Source organism: Leptonychotes weddellii, chromosome 9 (assembly GCF_054177405.1).
Source record: "Leptonychotes weddellii isolate Sample4059 chromosome 9, ASM5417740v2, whole genome shotgun sequence".
Taxonomy (NCBI): Eukaryota; Metazoa; Chordata; class Mammalia; order Carnivora; family Phocidae; genus Leptonychotes; species Leptonychotes weddellii.
This window is the reverse complement of record NC_138377.1, coordinates 68,858,637-68,878,920: the sequence shown is the minus strand read 5'-3', so window position 1 is coordinate 68,878,920 and position 20,284 is coordinate 68,858,637. Positions and strand designations below refer to the sequence as shown.

Here is a 20,284-nt window from a genome sequence, read left to right as displayed (position 1 = left end):
AGTATTTTGAATACATAGTATTAGGGATTTTTATTAAATTTAACCATGCCCTAATGTGTGTGTGTGTGCTGTGCATGCGTGCTGCACACACATGCTCAGATGTGCACGTGTATACATACATTAGGATGAGATATATATATATATATCATATACATATATTATCCTTTATAAAATATGACTGTAAGCATAAAACTATGTTTTAAGGAGACCTAATAGTGAAGGAAGTATAGCTCTCATTATGTCACTGTAAAAGGCTTTGTTTGGTAGTGTATTATTTTTCAAAGCCTTTTTTAGAAGTTCTTTTGAATTCCTTGTTAAGCCAGCTAATGACCACCAAAAATTGTCAGTAGTTAATAATAAACCCTTCGTTTTGATTAAAAATAGTTATTCCCTGGTTTACTTATCTATTTCAACAGGTTTGTTCCTAGATGCTTTTGTTCATCCACTAAGGATGAGAATTTGTCACAATTGAGTATATGCTGAAGTACATTCTGACATATTTTGAAGGCATATTTAAAAAAAAAAAATTAAGGAAATTTTTTGAACAATGGCATCATTATGAGAAGTTTGGCTATTTTAAAGACATCACCAGTGGTAATTTATTTAAAAGAAAAACGGATATTTCAGAGTTGTATCCTGAAGTCGTATCCATAACTTCAGTAAAGCCAGTGCACCAAAATTGTGCTAGATTTCAGAATAGGCAGTCTTCATATTTTTTTTATTCTTACAAAGGTCAATGGCTTGTTTTTTCACTTTTCTAATTTGTTCATGCTAAAAGCATTTATGACCATGTATGTATGACATCTAACTCTTTGTCTAATCAGTTCCTAAAAGGCACATATCGCTTAGTATTTTGTCTTGTCAGTACAGAGCTTATGTGTCCTTAAATATGTACATAGTCTTTCATCTAGCTTTTGGTGCTATCCAGTGATGCTGCTCTGAGTTTAAAACACACTTGCTTAGTATATAAAATATTGTTCTTCTTTCCCACCTGCAATTAATGAAGGTTAAGGAAAGTATTTCAGAACAATATTAGTTGCCAAATGGTTTAACTGTAATAAAGCTGTCTTCAGATATTTGACTATGTGATGCCATTGTTCTTTAGGGACCATGGATGGCACTGTGTTTTAGGGGCTCAATATCTGATGCTCATAAATAGGCAAAGATCAAAGCTAATACTGAATGCTTATGCAGACTGCTTCTAGCTCCCAAGAAGAGAAAATAAGTGTGAAATTGGTACAGATATTTAAAAAGATATAGTTAAGAATTGTAAAGAAAATCCTTGTAAAATTTTATGCCCTCATTTTGAGCCTTTTTAAGAAAATAAACACAAATATAGAAAGCCACACAACATAAATATAGGGCTTAACAAATTATTATAAGGGAAATAACCACCTTATTAGCTATCTCAGAACCTTCCCATAAGCTCCTTCCTAGTACTGCTTCTCCCTCCACCTGAAAGTAACCATTTCTTGACTTCTATAGCAATCACTATATATTTCTTCATAGTTTTATCACCTACTTGTACATCCATGTGTGATAGTCAATCTTGTACATTTTTAAAATGTCTTTTACTTCACAAATGCCCTCTGTATGCCTTCCTTTTCTTTTGAAGAACCCAAATTGTTTGATCTGTATAGTTTCCCACAGTCTAGTTTTTTCTAACTGACTACTCAGTGTACAGTTGAGTATGTCTCTCTGCTCTTTATTTTTCTTGCAGATTGGCAGCTGAATGCAGAGGCTTGGTCAGGCTGAGGTTTTCTCTCTGGCAGGATTCTTGGTGGTGCTGTATTCTTTCATCAGATGCACAGAATGTCTGGTTGTTTGTGTGTGTGTGTGATATAAGTAGCCATTGCTGCTTAATGGCTAGATTTGTTAATTCAATGACAGTTGCAAAATAGTCACATTTTAATTCTTTTTTTTTTTTTTAATAAAATGATGCTGTCTAAAGAGACACTTTCCCTCAGCCTCTGGCCTGAAGATACTGAGTTAGATTATAAATCAGAATCTAACATAAATGATGTGAAATTTTTTTTTGCATTGATATTCTTTGCCATTTGGTAAGAATGGATACAGATGATGAAAATATTATGATTTTCCAGTAAAATGTGTTTACTTTGAGGTTCTTTTTTTTTTTTTTTAACCTTTTTGGTATTGCAGCCAAGTGCTTATTCACTTATTATCCAAGGGAAAGAGCAGTTAGTGAAGATATTAGAAAGAATATTGTTCATTAATATAGTCAGAGAAGGGAAGTAACTCCAGGAATAGTATACAATGAATACCTTATCCTTAAAGCCTAGCCAAAAGGCAGAGATTCAGAGCACAATAGTGCTCATTGGAGATAGATTAATATGTTGTAATATACTAACTAATTAGCTTTCATGGTAAATTTGTCATGGGCTTAGTTTATGGTCACTATTTACTTCAAGCTTTGCCAAATATAAGTGAGGGGGTAAAGGAAGAATTTTTAAACTACTTGAGACTATATTAATTGTAAGTATCTTCAGATACTTTTGAGAAGCCTGTTTGTATCTGAATCATTGATGCACGGTTATATGTATTAATGAGATTTATCCTTCCTTCCCAACTCTTAATGGATAGCATTTGTTAACTTGGTTTTTCGATTTCTGTGTGAAAATAAAAATAGAACCTTATCAAATATGCTATATTTCAGACATCATTAAATTAAACTCTTAACCAAATTTGTAGTGCATTTTTTACACATAGCACAGCTGTCTGATTAAAAGAATAATTCAAATGTGGATGCTGTTTTCTTTTTCAGGCTGTCTTGCTCTTCCCAAGTTGAATTTGCAGTTTTTGACTCTTCATGATTACCTCTTAAGGAATTTTAATCTCTTCCGCTTAGAATCAACTTACGAAATTAGGCAGGACATCGAGGATAGTGTCAGCAGAATGAAGCCATGGTTAGTAAATTGGTTCCACTTGTAATGAAGAGGTGCAAACAGTGACTGACATAACCTCTGTCAGAAACCTCATAAGTGTATTTAGAAATAGTATGCCTGGCGTGAAGATGCCCTCCAAAATATGAGATATTTACTCTTTGAGAAATTCTCTAATGTGGATTAGAGTATACTAAAAGTGCTAAAACATAAAATATGTATCTGGGTACTTGGGTGTGGTGCTGGGGGACTGGGGATAAGGGAGGAGAGGTCTTCATTCTTGGAGGATGGTGAGGGGAGAAATGTAGAGGGGAGAGTAGGGTGGACATTAGCAAAAGGGTAAAGAGGGAAGGTATGGGCTGACCAGCAGGCCTTTACTAGGACAACGGTTCAAGTCCTGGGAGCTTATGATAAGGAGGTCTTCTACTACCCCAGCTGCTCTTGTGGCTGTCACCAGTATTTCAGTTAGCCTCTCCCAGGAACCTGGCAAGAGATGAGGAGCATTGCTGAGCATCACATGGAATCGAACGTTGCAAAGTCTTCCCTGGTCCTCCCTCCATAGATTACCTTGACTAAACCATCAGGATTTACTTTGGGGGCCAGTTGAGTAGGTCTCTTTATTTGAGGAAGTCGTCTGCTTAAACTCAACTCCCCACTTGCTAGCTCATGTCTGGAATTCTTCTAGCTAAGAAAAGACTTTCATTCTAGTTATTGTAGGCAGCTCTGCATTATGAGATTTGTGAAGGTCCGTTTTGCTTTTTAGACATGACTGATTTAGACATGAGATAAATGCCCTTCATTCACTATTTCATTCTACGTATAGAATTGATGAGGGTAAGTTATATATCACAAGTGACTATAAACTAGTAAAATTCTTATAAAATGGATTTTTATTATATTCTGGTCACACTGTGCATACACATACAATTATACTGCATTCTGTATGAAAAGCTTAACAGTTTTTGAATGTGAACAGATTCAGGTATCTTCCAGGCTTCTCTCCTTACTAATTACAGAGAGCTACATGGACACTATGATTATGATCTGTTTTTTTCACTTCCACATTTTATTTCATACACAGTTCTATTTTTTAATTAGTTATTATGTGAAAAGTTATTCTGGGTGAGACTATAAAACATAACATAAAATATTTTTGACTTAATAATCAGTTGAGTCAGTAGGCAGGCTAGTACTGTGAGGTTTGTATACTTGCTGGCTAATCATCTCTGCCCACAGTTTTGCTGGAATTATTGCCCACTGTTTGGACCCCCAGGGAGTGCTTGATCAGAAAGCTTCCTTTCAGTTTATGGTTAACCTTGGGTTTACATGCTCATATTCTGGACCTAATTTTGGCCATTTTGCAAACTAGGGATTTATTAACTAGCAGTTTATCAAATAGAATTCACTTATATTTTACTTAAATGCCAAATAAAGCAAAAATACTTAAGAGTTCTATGGTCTGTTAATAAAGGACATTTTTTTTAACTTACATTATTTTCTGCTAAGGGAAAGAAAATGTCACTTTTGGGAGTTAACTTGTGATAAAAATTTTTGTAGATTTTCATTCCTAATTGCCCATCACTGAAGGCTTTTAAAAATAATGAGATCTAAAAAGAGGCCAGGCTTCTATCTGTTTCTTATGTGCTGAAGGTGGAAAAGTCGGGGCATAAATTTTACTCAGAGCTTGGTACTAACGATCATGTATTCAGGCTGCTGAAACCACTGAGCAACGTAAGGGAGAAAGTATTTATGAGGGGCAGAAATCTATCCTTTTTAATCCTTCATGTTGCAGGTAGATTTTATAAGGGAAGAAAAAACAGTTGGGGAGAATAGATTAGTGGTTGCCTGGGGGTAGTAACAGGATTGACTGTAGTCAAATGAGAGGGATCTTTTATGCATAGGATGGAAGTGTTCTCAGATTGTGGTGATGGACGCACAACTCTGCACATTTACTAAAACATCATTGAATTGTGCATTTACAGTGAATGAATTTTATGGTATGTAAGCTATACTGTGGTAAAAGTGTAAAAAATGGAGGAGGTAATAGTTATTACAAAAGGGTTTAGACACAAGATAATACCTTTTAGGAACTCCCTGTACTAAGCAAGTCACTGGATGCAGAACTTTTATTTTAATTAGTTTCACTCTTTGATGTTGTGAAGTTCTACAATTTTTTTCTTAGAAAGCCTTTACCTGGGGGGTAAAGTATCTGTGTAAGTATGTCTTTATCTGTGTAAGTATGTCATTTTTGGCAGTACTTTCCAGTTTCAGAGTGCTGCTGCAGTATTTACGTTATAGATTTCCCTGATAACAATGTAAAATCTAGAGCACCAGTTAGACTAACATAAGAAGAATGAATGGGTATTTGAATGTTAGTGATTCTGGTTATTACAACTAGCTTGATTATCTTTACCCCCAATCCATGGCAGTATCTTTTAAATGATTTAAATATTATGCCCTAAAGCAAGCATTTGCGTAGATAATTATCATTTGTTGGTTTGTTTTTAATTTTTAAAATTCCAGCTTATTCTAAAACAGCTTATAGAAATATCGAAATACATAAAATATAAGGAGTTGAGACTATATTGATGAAGAGAGGAAAAGGATAAGAATTATTGTTACATTATTATAATCTAGATTACTCTGTTATTATTATTATAGATTATTTTTTTAAGATTTTATTTATTCATTTGAGAGAGCACAGAGTGAGAGGGAGAAGCAGACCCCCCGCTGAGCCGGGAGGCCGATGCGGAGCCCAATGAGGGCCTCAATCCCAGAACCCCAGAGATTATGACCTGAGCCGAAGGCAGACGCTTAACCATCTGAGCCACCCAGGAGCCCTGGGATAGATTGTTCTTTGACCAAATGCCTCCGCTCTCTGTATATAGAGTTACCTTTTTTTTTTCCTGTGTGTGTAGTGGGGAGATACTCTTCTCTACTTCCCTTTCTTTACTGGACCATATTTGCGTGTTCATTCTACTAAATATATTCCTTATATATTGGGACTTTGTTTTTTTGGTTTGTTTTGTTTTTTGTTTTAAGTTTAGTAATAAGAGTTACTAATGTCAGGGCTTAGTAGCTAAATATGTGTTCCTCCTTACTAATTTTACTTGACCAGAAGTTGGAGAAAAGTCATTTTTTTGTTTGAGTAATCATGCACTTCTTTGGTTTTCAGGCAATCTGAGTATGGTGGTGTAGTGTTTGGTGGTTGGGCACGAATGGCCCAGCCTATCGTGGCTTTCACTGTAGTTGAGGTTGCCAAGCCCAACATAGGTGAAAACTGGCCAACCAGAGTTCGTGCGGATGTTACCATCAATCTGAATGTCAGAGATCACATCAAAGATGAATGGGAAGGTAATTTTGTATTTCAAAAAATTAAGTTACATTTTTGCCTTTTTAGTGTATAGAAAATTGGCAAAGCACTTTTACTAAGCAATACCTTTCTAAACGTTTATGAAATTTATCTTTAAAAATTGTCTTTATAATTACTAGTAGTAAAAATATCAAGAACATACAAGAACAATTAAATGTCTTAATACTTTAGTAAAAAGTATAAAATAGCATGCATATCATCACAGTATTTTGAAAATTGCAGTTTGCAAAGCTGAGAGGACCTCTTTAAATCCCAAATTTAGTAAGACAATATTTATGAATTTGTAGGATCAGTATAAAAAGAATCAAAATATTACTATTCACTAAAGAAAGGGAGGAAAACCACACATAACCTGCACACATGCAGAGCTAGTAAAGAAAATTGGTGTTTTAAGAGAGAAAAGTCACCAAAGTGAAGAGAATAGGGATGCATACAGTTGCTGGAAAATAAAGATACAAAATCAAAATTAGACAAACTCAAAAGGAATTTAAGGGGATCTCATAAAACATCTCAGAAAGAAATAATAATAGTTTAACTATTTGTACCAAAGGGAGGAAGTTAGGTAAAGAATTAGTGATATTAAATATTCAAGGATAAATAACAGATGCAGAGAAATTAGATGAGTTATTTCCCCTGTTATTTCCTAGGCAAGATTTTAGGGGCAGGAGTTCTGTGTCACAAGGAATTTTATTTAGAGGCAGATTTGTTCAGAGTTACTAAGCCAAGTAAAGACTGAAAACATTGATAACACCTGTGCCAGAACTGACACATGACCTAATTTTTAAGTGGCACTTTATATTTTTCTCCCAGCTGTCTGTGAGAGCTCTTACTTGCTGTCCTGTTGTGAGAAACAGTAGCCGGTAGATTTTATCTCCTTCCACCTTCTTGGCATGCCAGAAGGAAAGGGATAGTCCCTGAATGGGTCAGTTGTCAGAAATTATTGCTCCCAGTATAGCTGTTTATAACCAGAGGGACTATATGATACATTTATCCAGTAATTCTGAAGGAATCCAGCAGCAAAGCTGGCCACGTGTTTAACAAATGGCCACTGTAGTGGGTATAGTTTGTGAGAGATTGTTTTTATGATTCCTGGATCCTTCAGAAGAGTTCCAATCTAATCTAGTGCATTACACATCTAGCGTACTGTATATCTTTATTGTTGCTAAATCTTAAGAGAGACATTAAGTTGCCGGAGAAGGTTTTATACTTACTACCTTTGGCATTTAAGAAAGTATTAAAATAAACACTGTTTTACACAGTTACCTAAACTCCTTTCCTTCATTACTTTGGAGACTTCTATCAGAAGGACATTAAACAGTCTTTTTTTTCCCTTTCATTCTTTTAAACATAGGCTTCTGACAGAATGAGAAATGTAATGGATAAATTTTGATGGGCAAGAGAGCGAACAGTAGGGTATTGTGGAACAGGTGATTCATAATATGGGGCATGGTGGGGAGAAAAGTGTTTTCTGGGAGGCCAGAGCCAAAATTCACTCCCTGTGTTGATCACAGATGGAGTAACTAAATAGAAAATGGAGGCAAAAAATGAGAGGGAGGTTCTGGAAGTAGTAATGAATATTGTCCTGTAGAAACAATAGTTTTGAAGAGTTTAAGCTAAATATATAAAACATTCTTCTTGTTCCTTCAAAAAGGTATGACGTTCAGGCCCATATCTTCTCCATTTCCCCATTTAAAATTAAGGAAACTGAATTAAGGACACAGAAATGCTGGATTCTGCTCCAGAAGGCACAGCCAGGATGGAGTGGATACAAATGGTTGAAGGGAGAAAATAGTTGAGCTCACTGTTACATAAGGGTTTTTTTAATGTAGATCTGAGATGTCCCACAGTGAAATCATCTGCCTTGGTAGTAGTTTTCGTTGCTTCTCCTGCTTCTAATTTGTTGGGAAGTAAACAATAAAGTCATTATTATGAATCAGAGCAATTATTGCTAGCACACTTAAACCCCAGTCCATATTAAGACAAACCAGAATGGTCCCAATACTGTTAGCTACACACTGACATTGCTGATTTGATTTAGTTGTATATCTTATTACCACGGTTATGAGCAAGCAGACTATTTAAGTTTGCATTTATGTCCTACAGTGGCTAACAAAACAAATCAGGAAAGCAATGAAGATTAAGTGGTATGACATTACATGGATATGTGATCTAAATTTATGTCGCTTGTCTTCCCATGTCTCTACTTATAATAGAGCTGGGGATCCAGTTGAGTCCAGTATTGGGTCTAATGACTGAGAAGCTATGGACTTTGGTACAAGTTTCCTATTTCTGGACATTTACTTAATAAAATTTTTATTTGCCAAATGAAACTATATATATTCAACCATGTTCTCAGTATGGTATCTGTAAACAATGCTTTTGTGCTTTGATGAATTATTCTTGAGTTGACCTCTTTCAGGGAATGCAGTTAGACTGTTGTTGGACTGATAGTGATGGATAGTTTAAACTGATGTTAGAAACCTGCTGAATATGATATAGATGGATTATATGCCAACCATATTTTCAGTTAGTTATTAAGAATGCTAAAAATAAGAATTATGAGCATCCAATTTTGGAGTTGTAACATGACTTGGAGGGCTTATTCAGTAATGTATTCATGGCATAAAAGTTTATAATTTTAATATAAAGAGAAATTTTCACTTTAATTATTCCTGTCAAACATTGAATTTTAAAGATTATAGGAAAACCCATAATTATATTACAATGCAAATATAATCATTGATCACCTCTGGTACTTTACATGTTTCTTATATCTCTTAAAGAGGATGAGAATTTGCCATCAAAGGACTAAAAACAATGATATTCTAATAAGTGAAAATGTCTTTATGTTTTACCAGGTCTTCGTAAGCATGATGTATGTTTTTTAATTACTGTACGGCCCACAAAACCTTATGGTACTAAGTTTGACCGGAGGAGACCTTTTATTGAGCAGATTGGCCTGGTTTATGTGAGAGGCTGTGAAATCCAGGGCATGCTGGATGATAAAGGGCGTGTCATTGAAGACGGTATGGCGATCTGTAGTTTTGAAAGCGTGTGTGTACATAATGATAACGTTCTGTGCCTTTTTTTCTTTTTGCATCTTAGGTAATATTTTTTAGTTATTTACATACTAAATCAACACAAAGAATTATATATAAAATATATGTAAGGTACCTAGCACCTAGGTAGAAATAAATAATATGGTTTCTAAACTTTTTGTTAGATATTGAAAAGGACAGGATCTTTTGAAATTACCTTTATTTAAAACTTTCCTTTTATAATACTTTACAGTATTGCTTTTTTAAAACCTCTAAACACTTCTTATGACATATTTGTCTTAATTTTTCCTTCTTAAGTTTTATTGATTTGATTCATTGTAGCAGTGGCTCTCAATTGGGAATAGCACTACCCTGCATTTTGAAATGTATGATGGTATTTATCTTGTCCTGTGCCCGGGGTAGGAGTAGGGGATGGTGAGCTATTGGCATTTGATGGATGGGGGCTAGGGATGCTAAACATCTAAACAGAGCTGCCTTGGGGCGCCTGGGGGCTCAGTTGGTTAAGGTCTGACTCTTGATTACAGCTCAGGTCATGATCTCAGGGTCGTGATATTGAGCCCCGAATCAGGCTTTGTGCTGAGCCTGGAGCCTGCTTAAGATTCTCTCTCTCCCTCTTTCTCTGCCCCTTTCCCATCACCCACTCACGCGCACACGTGCCCCCACTGTCTCTCAAAAAAAAGAAAAGAAATTTAAACAGAGCTGCCTTGTAGAAGGAATCGTCATACCTAACATGCAAACATTACCCCATTTAGAAATACCGCCTTACAGGATTTGTCAGCTCTTTGATTTCTTAAGCTTATCATTGACTTTTCTTTGAAATTCTTCATCTTGTCCTGACATTCTTGTTACACTTACTGTTAAATTATAACTGCATCTATGTCCAGTGCTTATTTCCCAATTTGTTTACTAAACTTCTCTCAGAACTTGAATTGACTTCTACTGCCTGTCATTTTAAGGTTGCACCATTGCTACAAGTGCTGGTAATTAAGCTGACCTTACTGCTAAAATAAAAGAAAATAGGAAAGGTGGAATAAACATAAGGCCACATATTGGGACTGGCGTTAGAGGGCTAAGACAAAAGTAAGGAGACGAGGCAAAGGGGCAAGAAAAAGCCTCTCAGCTTTCAGCTATTAGTATATGAAATTTCCTTTCACACTGGTGATATTAGGAATGGAATGGGGAAGGATGAAAAGAGTGATCAGTCGAGTGCTTACGCTAGGTAAGCTAAGTAATAGGAGCTCTGAATAACTGACAAAAGTAAAGTTGTTTGACTTCTAGGGCTCTTATTTTGGTTGAGGACATATACAGACAATTGCAGTCCATGGCACTGCATCATAAACATTACATCACAAACATTTTTCTGGGAAAGAAATAGGAAGAATTTAGGAAAAGGAGAAAATATTTTCAGCTTCTAGGCATTTGAAATGGATGAGTGGGAAACGTTCTAGTCAGGGGAAGGACTGGGGTTTAGTGTGGAGAATTTACTCATCATTTCTAGAAGAGGAATACTGCTAAGTTACTTTGATATTTGAAAAGTATATATTTCACTTATCAAACTTTTTCAAAATGTCTAGGACCTGAGCCAAGACCCAATCTTAGAGGAGAGTCAAGGACATTTAGAGTGTTCTTGGATCCAAACCAGTATCAACAAGATATGACCAATACTATACAAAATGGAGCAGAAGATGTGTATGAAACTTTCAATATCATAATGAGGAGAAAACCAAAGGAAAATAACTTTAAGGTAATTTTTAGGCTATATAATTGAAGGTACTGTATCCAATTTGAGTAACTTCTAAAACATAAATACATAGATCCTGGGTAAAAGAATGTTTTGTTAAGGAAATGATCACTGCTTTTTTTCTGGTTCTAAATAATTCTCTTATATTATTAACATGTAGACTAAATATAAAAACTTAAGAAAATTTATTTACTAAATCTATTTTGTCTTTTGATGAGTTTAGAAACTTAAAATATAAATTAATCCAGGTCAGCCTCCTTCCTTGCTTTTTGTATATTAGATGCTCAGGATAGCAAGTATAAGGTAAAGGAAACTGCTTGTTTATTTGTTTCCTGGGAGTTCTTTTTTTAAATCAAAAGTAAGTGTACTTCCAAATCACTTTATGAATACAGATGTGAAACCCTGTAGCTCAGAATTACTTTATGATATAATGTGTTTTACTCATTAGCAGGAAAAGGGAGGTTTGGGGCTCGAGAATTTTGCTTTTATAACTTAATGGAGATAAGGAGTTTTGATAGAAGATTTTCTCAATTATCTGAAACTACTATATTATAAAACGTAAACATTGAATGGTTTTAGCATTTGGTAACACTACCTTCTGCACAGGTACATTTCTTTTTTCTCTCCCCCCAAAACATAGTGCTTCTTATGCATTATCAGTTTATTACCTTTTTTTCCCGCTGTTCTTGTGATTAAAAAAAGGAGACTTCACATATAAAGGAATTTATTCCCCATTTTGCCCTATAGTTGAAGACAGAACAACGGAACTATTCTTGATTTCTTTTTGTCTCACACTGTGCATCCAGGCCATCAGTCAGTCTGGTTAGCTCACCACCTCCACTGATGCCACATCCAAGACACCTTCATCTTTCACATCCCTGCTTCCATTCTTGACGGCCCCTCCCATTCTGCTATTCTCCACATAGTGATAGAATATGAATTATGCCTTGGTACCCTGTTCAACACACTTTAATGGTTTCCCCTCGCAGTAGAAAATTATTACTGTAATCCAAGAGGCTCCTTCATTATCTGTCCTCTGGCCACCTGTCCCAACATCATTTTCTAACATCTTTTCCTGATTCACTCCATGCCAGGTGTGCTGACCTTTCTGCTGTTCTTTAAGAATCCAAGCCTTTGTCCATGGTGTTCCCTCTACCAACACAGTCTTCCTCCCAGGTATTTACCTGGTTCGTTCCCTCACTGCACGTGGGCAACTCTGCTTAGATGTTAACTCCTAAGAGAAGCTTTTCTCTGGAAACCTTACCTAAAGTAGCATCTCCCCTTCTTCTCATTCTTAATCCGACTGTCTTCATTTCTTCTCACGTCTTTGTTGTACCTGGTGACTATATATTTGTTATTTATCTGACTTCACCATTAGAATGCAGGTCTATGAGGGCAGGGTCTCATTTGTTTGTCTCTGTTTTGTTTCTCAGTAATGATTGAATTTCAGTCACTTAACTAAAAATGGAAAAAAGTTCCTTCCTTATGTTCATTCGTTTGACCATTTTATTTAATGCCCACCATGTGTCTGGCATTGTGCTAAGTTGTATGGAGCCAATAAAGATGAGTAAGACACAGCTTATATTTTTAGGAAGTTTAGACTACTAATAAGGGAAGTTAAAAATATAAACAAATAACTACCATGAAATGTTAAAAGGTGCCAAAAGTCATAAGAAGGATGCAGATAAAAGTGTCATGGAAGGGTGGCTCAGTCGTTAAGCATCTGCCTTTGGCTCAGGTCATGATCCCAGGGTTCTGGGATCGAGCCCCACATCGGGCTCCCCGCTCGGCGGGAAGCCTGCTTCTCCCTCTCCCACTCCCCCTGCTTGTGTTCCCTCTCTGGCTGTCTCTCTCTCTGTCAAATAAATAAAAAATAAAATAAAATCTTTAAAAAAAAGTGTCATGGAAGGGGCTCCTGGCCGGCTCAGTCCGAAGAGCATGCGACTCTTGATCTCAGGGTTGTGAGTTCTAGCCCCACGTTCGGTGTATACTAAAAAAAGTAAACTTTAAAAAACAACAACAAAAAAGTGTCATGGGAGGTCAAAAGAGGCATTCAGATTCCAATCCAAGAAACAGGGGCAGTGATTAACTTTCCTGTGTTTGGGAAAAGGACAAATGCTCTTTTGGTGTCTTCAGTGTTTTATTATATACCTGGGCAGCATCCCTTATTTCCTTTTCTCTTTCCCAGTTCGTACAGTGCCTGGATGTTTTATTTCTTGCCTGAATAGTTGGACTAAATCGCTTCCTCTGCCCTAGCTCTTTTCTCCTCCTAGTCAGTCAGCTGTTTTTCATATGCCTCCACTGATCATTTCAGTCAGCTTCTCAGAGCATTTCTTTGACTTTCCATTAATGATTAAATAAACCACAGCTCCTTCGCAGATCCTCTGCTTTGAGCTAAATTGAAATGCCACTTTCCTCCATGAAACCTTTCCTAAGGTCGAAAGTCTTCCCTGCGTGCATCTCTCGCCTACTTGGAACTGTGTTCTCATTGTATTTTGTAATACTCTGTATTGTGGACCAAATTCTGCTGCTTTGTGTCATTGCTAAGGACATATTTCATCTCCCTACTAAAAATTTAATTTTCTTAGAGAGTAGAGCTCTTGTTTTATCCATCATTATGTGAACATACTCATTTATCTGTCCATCCAGTGATTTGCCCATCTCATAGTCAAACTTCCTAGATCCCTGCTCTCATGGAAATGATATTCTAGTGGGGATTAGACAAATGATAAACAGGTAACTAAGTACATGAATAAGAGAATTTCAGGTAGTGATTAGTGCAAGAAAATAAAACAAAGTGATGTGATAAGTGTGTGATTAACATACACTGTGCTGTTACTTAGTTGTCCTGTTGTAGTGTATAGCATTTATAACATAAAAATGGTTGGTTTTGTTATTTTATTCTTTGTAATTAATAGCCTAGCCTTCTGATTTCCATATATGGGATAGAGCACTTTCTCGAAGTAATTATTAGAAAGTCTAAAAGTTTACCTTGAGTTTTGGTAATTTGGACAATGTATATGTTAATAACTATAGTGACTTTTTATTGTGGAATGTTTATTCTGAAATTTATTTGACATTTCACTTTTATCTTTTTGTCTATTTTTAATTTAAAATTTCTAATTTTATTTCTTCTGTTAATTTTAATATTTTTAAACTCTGAGATGTTTCACAACTGAGGCATATATTAATATGCTTCTGGTTGTGTGTCGTCTTAACATTGAGGAACTATGGAATATAAAGAGGAGAAGACTCCAGGAATTTCTAAGAGGAAGCATCCTCTTTAAGGGTTTGTTCTATAATATTTTCTTGTTGTTGTGTAGTCCTGATTAGGTTTTCATTCTACCCAACGGGAGTCAAGTGATGAACTCATTTATGACATTCTGTCTAAATGAACTCCTAACGGATAAACTGTCCTTGCTAAGTTTGGTCTTTTGTTTAACTCAGTGTATGGTATCAGCTGAAAATATAGCTGTTGATTTAGTCTAGCCAAGCACCTGTCAGCAGAAAATAGCTTCTTGCCCTGAAACACTCGGGAATTCTGGATTAGTGCAGCCAGCTCTGCATTCCAGTGAAGTGCAAATGTTTGAGATGGCTTCTTGACACAACCCTTTTCTGTCCTTTCACTGACAGGCTGTGCTGGAGACCATTCGGAACCTGATGAATACTGATTGTGTGGTACCTGACTGGCTGCATGACATCATTTTAGGTTATGGGGATCCAAGTAGTGCACATTATTCAAAAATGCCCAATCAGATTGCCACTCTTGATTTCAATGATACATTTCTCTCCATTGAGCATTTAAAAACCAGCTTTCCTGGTCATAATGTTAAAGTAACTGTGGATGACCCAGCTCTACAGATACCCCCTTTCAGGTAAAGTCAGAACTGGACATACTCCTTTCAAGCTTTCTGTAGCCTGTGTGAGATAGGCCATTGGACTGTAGCTAAAGTTTTGAATATCTTGATTTTGTTTGGGCAGTCTTTACCTTCACCATATAATGACTGGGATAAATTTATTTTATTTGACTCCGTTTCTTAGTACAGAAAACTGTTTTAAGTCCATAAGAAAAGTAGGGGTGCCTGGGTGGCTCAGTCGTTAAGCGTCTGCCTTCGGCTCAGGTCATGATCCCAGGGTCCTGGGATCGAGCCCCACATTAGGCTCCCTGCTCGGTGGGAAGCCTGCTTCTCCCTCTCCCACTTCCCCTGCTTGTATTCCCTCTCTCACTGTGTCTCTGTCAAATAAATAAATAAAATCTTCAAAAAAAAAAAAAAGACCATAATAAAAGTAGCCTCACGTCTAACAGGGACCAGTAAATGCTTGTTGTCTGAAGAGCATTATGTATTAACTATAACTATTAACTATAATTTAAAGTATTTGACTAAAGAAATATGCCTTTGTCTATTATGTATAATCTGGTATATTTCCTAATTAATGGACATAGTCATGGGATGTTGAACTTTCTTTTGTTTTCAGGGAAAAAATTCTGTTTTTCTTTTAAGCTTAGTTGCTTTCACAAAACTTAAATATTCACAATATAGTTATAATTCATGTTAAAGGAGCTTTGGTTTTAATATTGAGTAGAAATGGAACAAAGTACCTGAAGCAGCAACTCATCGCTCTTCCCTGAATTCTATTACATGGAAAAAGCGCACATAGAGAATTCTTTTTTTTTTTTTTTTTTAGTTTAATTTTAATGTATTCATTGACCTCACCTCCTGAGGTGTTCCAACACCAGGCTAAAAACTTTTGCCCTGCCTTAGGGTACCTGGGTGGCTCATTTGGTTAAGTGTCTGTCTTTGGCTCACGTCATGATCTCAGGGGCCTGGGATCGAGCCCTGCTGAGCAGGGAGCCTGCTTCTCCCTCTCCCTCTGCCCCCCACCCCCTGCTTGTGCTCTCTCTCTCTTAAATAAATAAATAAAATCTTTAAAAAAAAAAAAAAGAAAAAGAACTTCTGCCTTAAAGGCTTGATCCTCCAAGAGTCTCCTAACAGGGCTCCAGCCTGTCTCTCTAGCCTTATTTTCTCTATTGTAACCGTTCTGGCAAAACTGGCCACTTGTACTTGAAACTGTAGTCTTACTTCTTCCCAGAATATCTTCCCTTCCATGTTTGTATGTCTAATTTCTTTGAAACTCATCTTTGATGCCATCTCTCCCATGAAGCCTTTTCTTACTTAAGGAGGGACAGTGTGTAAAGCACTTCATAGTGCATGGATATAACTATAGAAATGCTCCTTCTTTGATTCTCCCTTAATCAGTTGACTTTTTCTAATCTGAACACATTAACAAACATTTTAGTGCTTTTAAGTCTACTCTTTTCAGAATATATGTACAGATAGTGAGTTCCTTTAAGACATAAATATTTCTTTCTGATCTGATTATCCTCCATACAATGTCATGCACAAGGTAGGTGCTTGGTAAACATTAATTGTAAAAATGAACAAAGATTTTGGTCTTGTAGGATAACTTTTCCAGTAAGAAGTGGAAAAGGGAAGAAAAGGAAAGATGCAGATGGTGAAGATGAAGATACTGAAGAGGCAAAAACCTTAATTGTTGAACCTCATGTCATTCCTAATAGGGGTCCTTATCCTTACAACCAACCCAAACGGTAATTTTACTGTCTGTATTAATTGTAATAATAAATAATAGTTTGCTATTTTGGATTAATAATAGTTTAAAATTTACTGATCCTTTAGATACCCCAGGAAGCTTCTGTTTCTGGACCCTCTTTCCTTGTATTCTGTCAGACAGCTAAATAGCTCAGACATTTTTGGTCGTTCTGTAGTCATATTTCCAAAAGAAACATTTTTGGGTACTATGAGAAATAAATATTAAAGGGCTACCTTAATTTGAGCACAGCATTCTTACTTCAAGACCATGTGTTACATGTAGCAGCTACCCTCATGCATGGGTGCCGTGACTAAAAAAGTAGCATTATATATGGTATTAGATTGGGAACTGGAACTTTGACATTCCAGGTGAAATATAAGATGGGCTAAGTATGTTGAAAAATAATTGTAGTCTTTTTTTTCCATAAGATTCATTCAGTTTTAGTTGGTCATTAGAGGATGGAGGTGAAGGGAATCATTCAGAAGAGATTGGTTTAGTCTTGTAAGATGTAAACGTCTGGAGATTTGCCATCCAACATTGTTCTTATAGTTAACAATACCATATTATGCAACATTGTTCTTATAGTTAACAATACTGTATTAAAATTTGCTAAGAGGGTAGATCTCATGGTTTTTTGTTTTTTGTTTTACCACATACATGCACATGCACACTCACACAACCACCCACCCGGGAGAGAAGAGATTGGGAGAATGGGGCATATACAGAGGAGACATTTAGACCTCCGGTCATTGTTGTCTAAAGTTTTACCAAATGTTGTTCATCTGTGTTTTTAACCAACTTTTTATTTACTCTTATTTGCAGTAATACAATTCAGTTCACTCACACACAGATAGAGGCTATCCGTGCTGGAATGCAGCCTGGGCTAACTATGGTAAGAGAACTATTGTTACACATGTTTTTACATGGATTCAGACAAGAAGTAGGCCTCAAATGTTTAGAGTATATTTGAAGCACAAAAGCCCAACTGAATTTAAGTGTGTGTAAGTCATTGTGGCATTGTTTGCATATGGAGATTTTGCTTACTGCTCATTTCAGTATTCATAAATTAAGTTTAATGGAACATAGCTATGCCTGTTTGGTTATGAATTGCCCCTGCCCAGTTTTGTGCTGTAACAGCAGAGTTAAAATACTTGCAGCAGAGATTATATGGCCTGCAAAGCCTTAAATGTTTACCTGCTGGCCTTTTACAGATAAAGCCTGCTGACAACCAATTTAAAAGTGTGTTTAGTTTCCAAGTATTTAGAGACTTTCCTGTTAAATCTTCCACTTACTAATTTCCGGTGTAAGTCCTTTATGGTCAGAGACAATACTTTGTGTGATTTCAGTTTTTTATTTTTTTAATTTGCTCAAGTTTGTTTTGTGGTCCAGGATATGATCTCTTTTGGTGAATATTTCAACACACTTAAAAAGAGTGTTTATTCTGTTGTTTTGAGGTGGAGTGTCCTATATATGTCAGATTCATTTGGTTCAATATTTCTCTGTCCTTGCTGATATTCCACCTACTATTTCTGTTGATTACTGAAAGAGGAGTATTGAAGTCTCCAACTACAATTACATGTTTATCTGTTTCTCCTTTCATTTCTTTCAGTTTTTGCTTCATGTTTTTTAAAGCTTTATGGATAGATACATATTCAAGGTTGTAATGTCTTCTTGGTGAATTGATGCATTTATTATTATGTAATGTCTTTTTTCATCACTGGTAATTTTTTTTGTTCTGAGACGTACTCTGATATTAATAGAGCCACTACAGTTTTCTTTTGATTAGTGTTTGCATGGTATGTCTTTTCCCATTATTTTATTTCTAACCTACCTATTAATGTTTGACGTGAACTTCTTGTAAACAGCATCTATTTGGGGTATGTTATTTTCTTCGCTCTGACAGTCTCTTTTAATTGGTGTGTTCAGACCATTTACATTAAATGCAATTGATACATTTGGATTTAGGCCTACCATTTTATTATTTATTTTATGTTTATTCCCTTTGTTTTGTGTTCCTGTTTCTCTTTTTTTGTTTTTACTTTCTTTTGGGTTATTTACATAGTTTTTAGTGTTTCATTTTAATTTATCGTGTTCTTTTATATCTCACATAGTTTTTTCTTAGTGGCTGCTCTAGAGAATTAACAGTATAGATACTTAATTTTTCACAGTCTACTTAGAATCACTATTTTGTCTCTTAAGTTGGATAAAAGATCCTTACCTCCATGTAGGTCCCTTTCCCTTTTATATTGTAGTTGTTATGGATATTACGTCTATATACATTGAAAATACTGTCAGGCAATGTTAAAGTCAAACATTTTTTTAAATTATTTATTTGAGAGAGGGCGAGCATAGGTGTACACGCAAACGGGGAGGGGCAGAGGGAGAGGGAGAGATAATCTCCAGCAGACTTTGCACTGAGTGCAGAGCCTGACACGGGGCTCAGTCTCACAATCCTGAGATCGTATCCTGAGCCAAAATCAAGAGTCAGACGCTCAAATGACTGAGCCATCCAGGCACCCCAGAAAGTCAAACATCTTAAAGGGGTGAACTCTGTAGAGAAGAATCTATTATAAATTTGCCATTTTTCTTTCATTCCTGATATTTTAAGTTCGCTCTGATGTCACTTCCATTCTGTCTGAAGAACTCTTTTACCACTTAAGAGTAGGTCTGCTAGTGGGGCACCTGGGTGGCTCAGTCATTAAGCATCTGCCTTCGGCTCAGGTCATGATCCCAGGGTCCTGGGATCGAGCCCCGCATCGGGCTCCCTGCTCGGCGGGAAGCCTGCTTCTCCGTCTCCCACTCCCCCTGCTTGTGTTCCCTCTCTCGTGTCTCTCTCTGTCAAATAAATAAAATCTTTAAAAAAAAAAAAAGTAGGTCTGCTAGCAATGAAATATCTTAGTTTGTCTTCATGTGAGAATGTCTCTGAATCATCTTCATTCTTTAAAGATATTTTCACTGGACATAGACTTCTATGGAGTTCTTTCCTTTCAGTACTTTTAAAATGTTATTCCACTTCCTTCTGGCTTCTGTGGTTTCTGAGGGAAACCCACAGTCACTTCAAACATCTTTTTGCTATATGTAATGTATCATTTTTTCTGGTTGCTATTAAGAATTTTTCTTTAATTTTCAGCTATTTAATTAAGATGTATTTGGGCTTGGATTTCTTTGGGATTATTCTATTTGGAGTTTGCTGAGCTTCCTGAGTCTGTAGATTTAAAATGTCTTTTGCCAGATTTTAGTTTTCAGCTATTATTTCTTCATATATTTTTTCTATGCTGTAAACTCTTGTTCTAAGACTTCAGTAACATAAATGTTAGACCTTTTAGTATTGCCGCATAGATTCATGAGGCTCTGTTTATTCATTTGTTTTCAATCTTTTCTTTCTGCTTATTTTTTAGGTTGGGTGATTTATATTGCTCTGTTTTCATCTTCACTGACTATCTTGTCCATTCTGTTATTGAACTCATCCAGCAATTTTTTAAATTTATATCTCAGTTTTAGAATGTCCATTTTCTAACAATTTGATAACTTAGTAGTTTGATATGTGTTCATCTCCTTTTTAGGTTGTGGGTCCACCAGGTACTGGAAAAACAGATGTTGC

General features: G+C 36.0%; 1 protein-coding gene across 1 annotated transcript in view; it reads left to right on the top strand.

Annotated features, from left to right (window-relative positions):
- The window catches only part of AQR (aquarius intron-binding spliceosomal factor), a 93,947-nt gene that overhangs the window by 44,440 nt on the left and 29,223 nt on the right, over window positions 1-20,284 (top strand). The window contains exons 16-23 of the mRNA XM_081831843.1: window positions 2,783-2,924; window positions 6,076-6,254; window positions 9,132-9,299; window positions 10,907-11,076; window positions 14,707-14,948; window positions 16,535-16,681; window positions 17,506-17,575; window positions 20,247-20,279. Coding sequence (XP_081687969.1) covers window positions 2,783-2,924; window positions 6,076-6,254; window positions 9,132-9,299; window positions 10,907-11,076; window positions 14,707-14,948; window positions 16,535-16,681; window positions 17,506-17,575; window positions 20,247-20,279 — 1,151 coding nt within the window. The remainder of the gene's footprint in view (window positions 1-2,782; window positions 2,925-6,075; window positions 6,255-9,131; window positions 9,300-10,906; window positions 11,077-14,706; window positions 14,949-16,534; window positions 16,682-17,505; window positions 17,576-20,246; window positions 20,280-20,284) is intronic.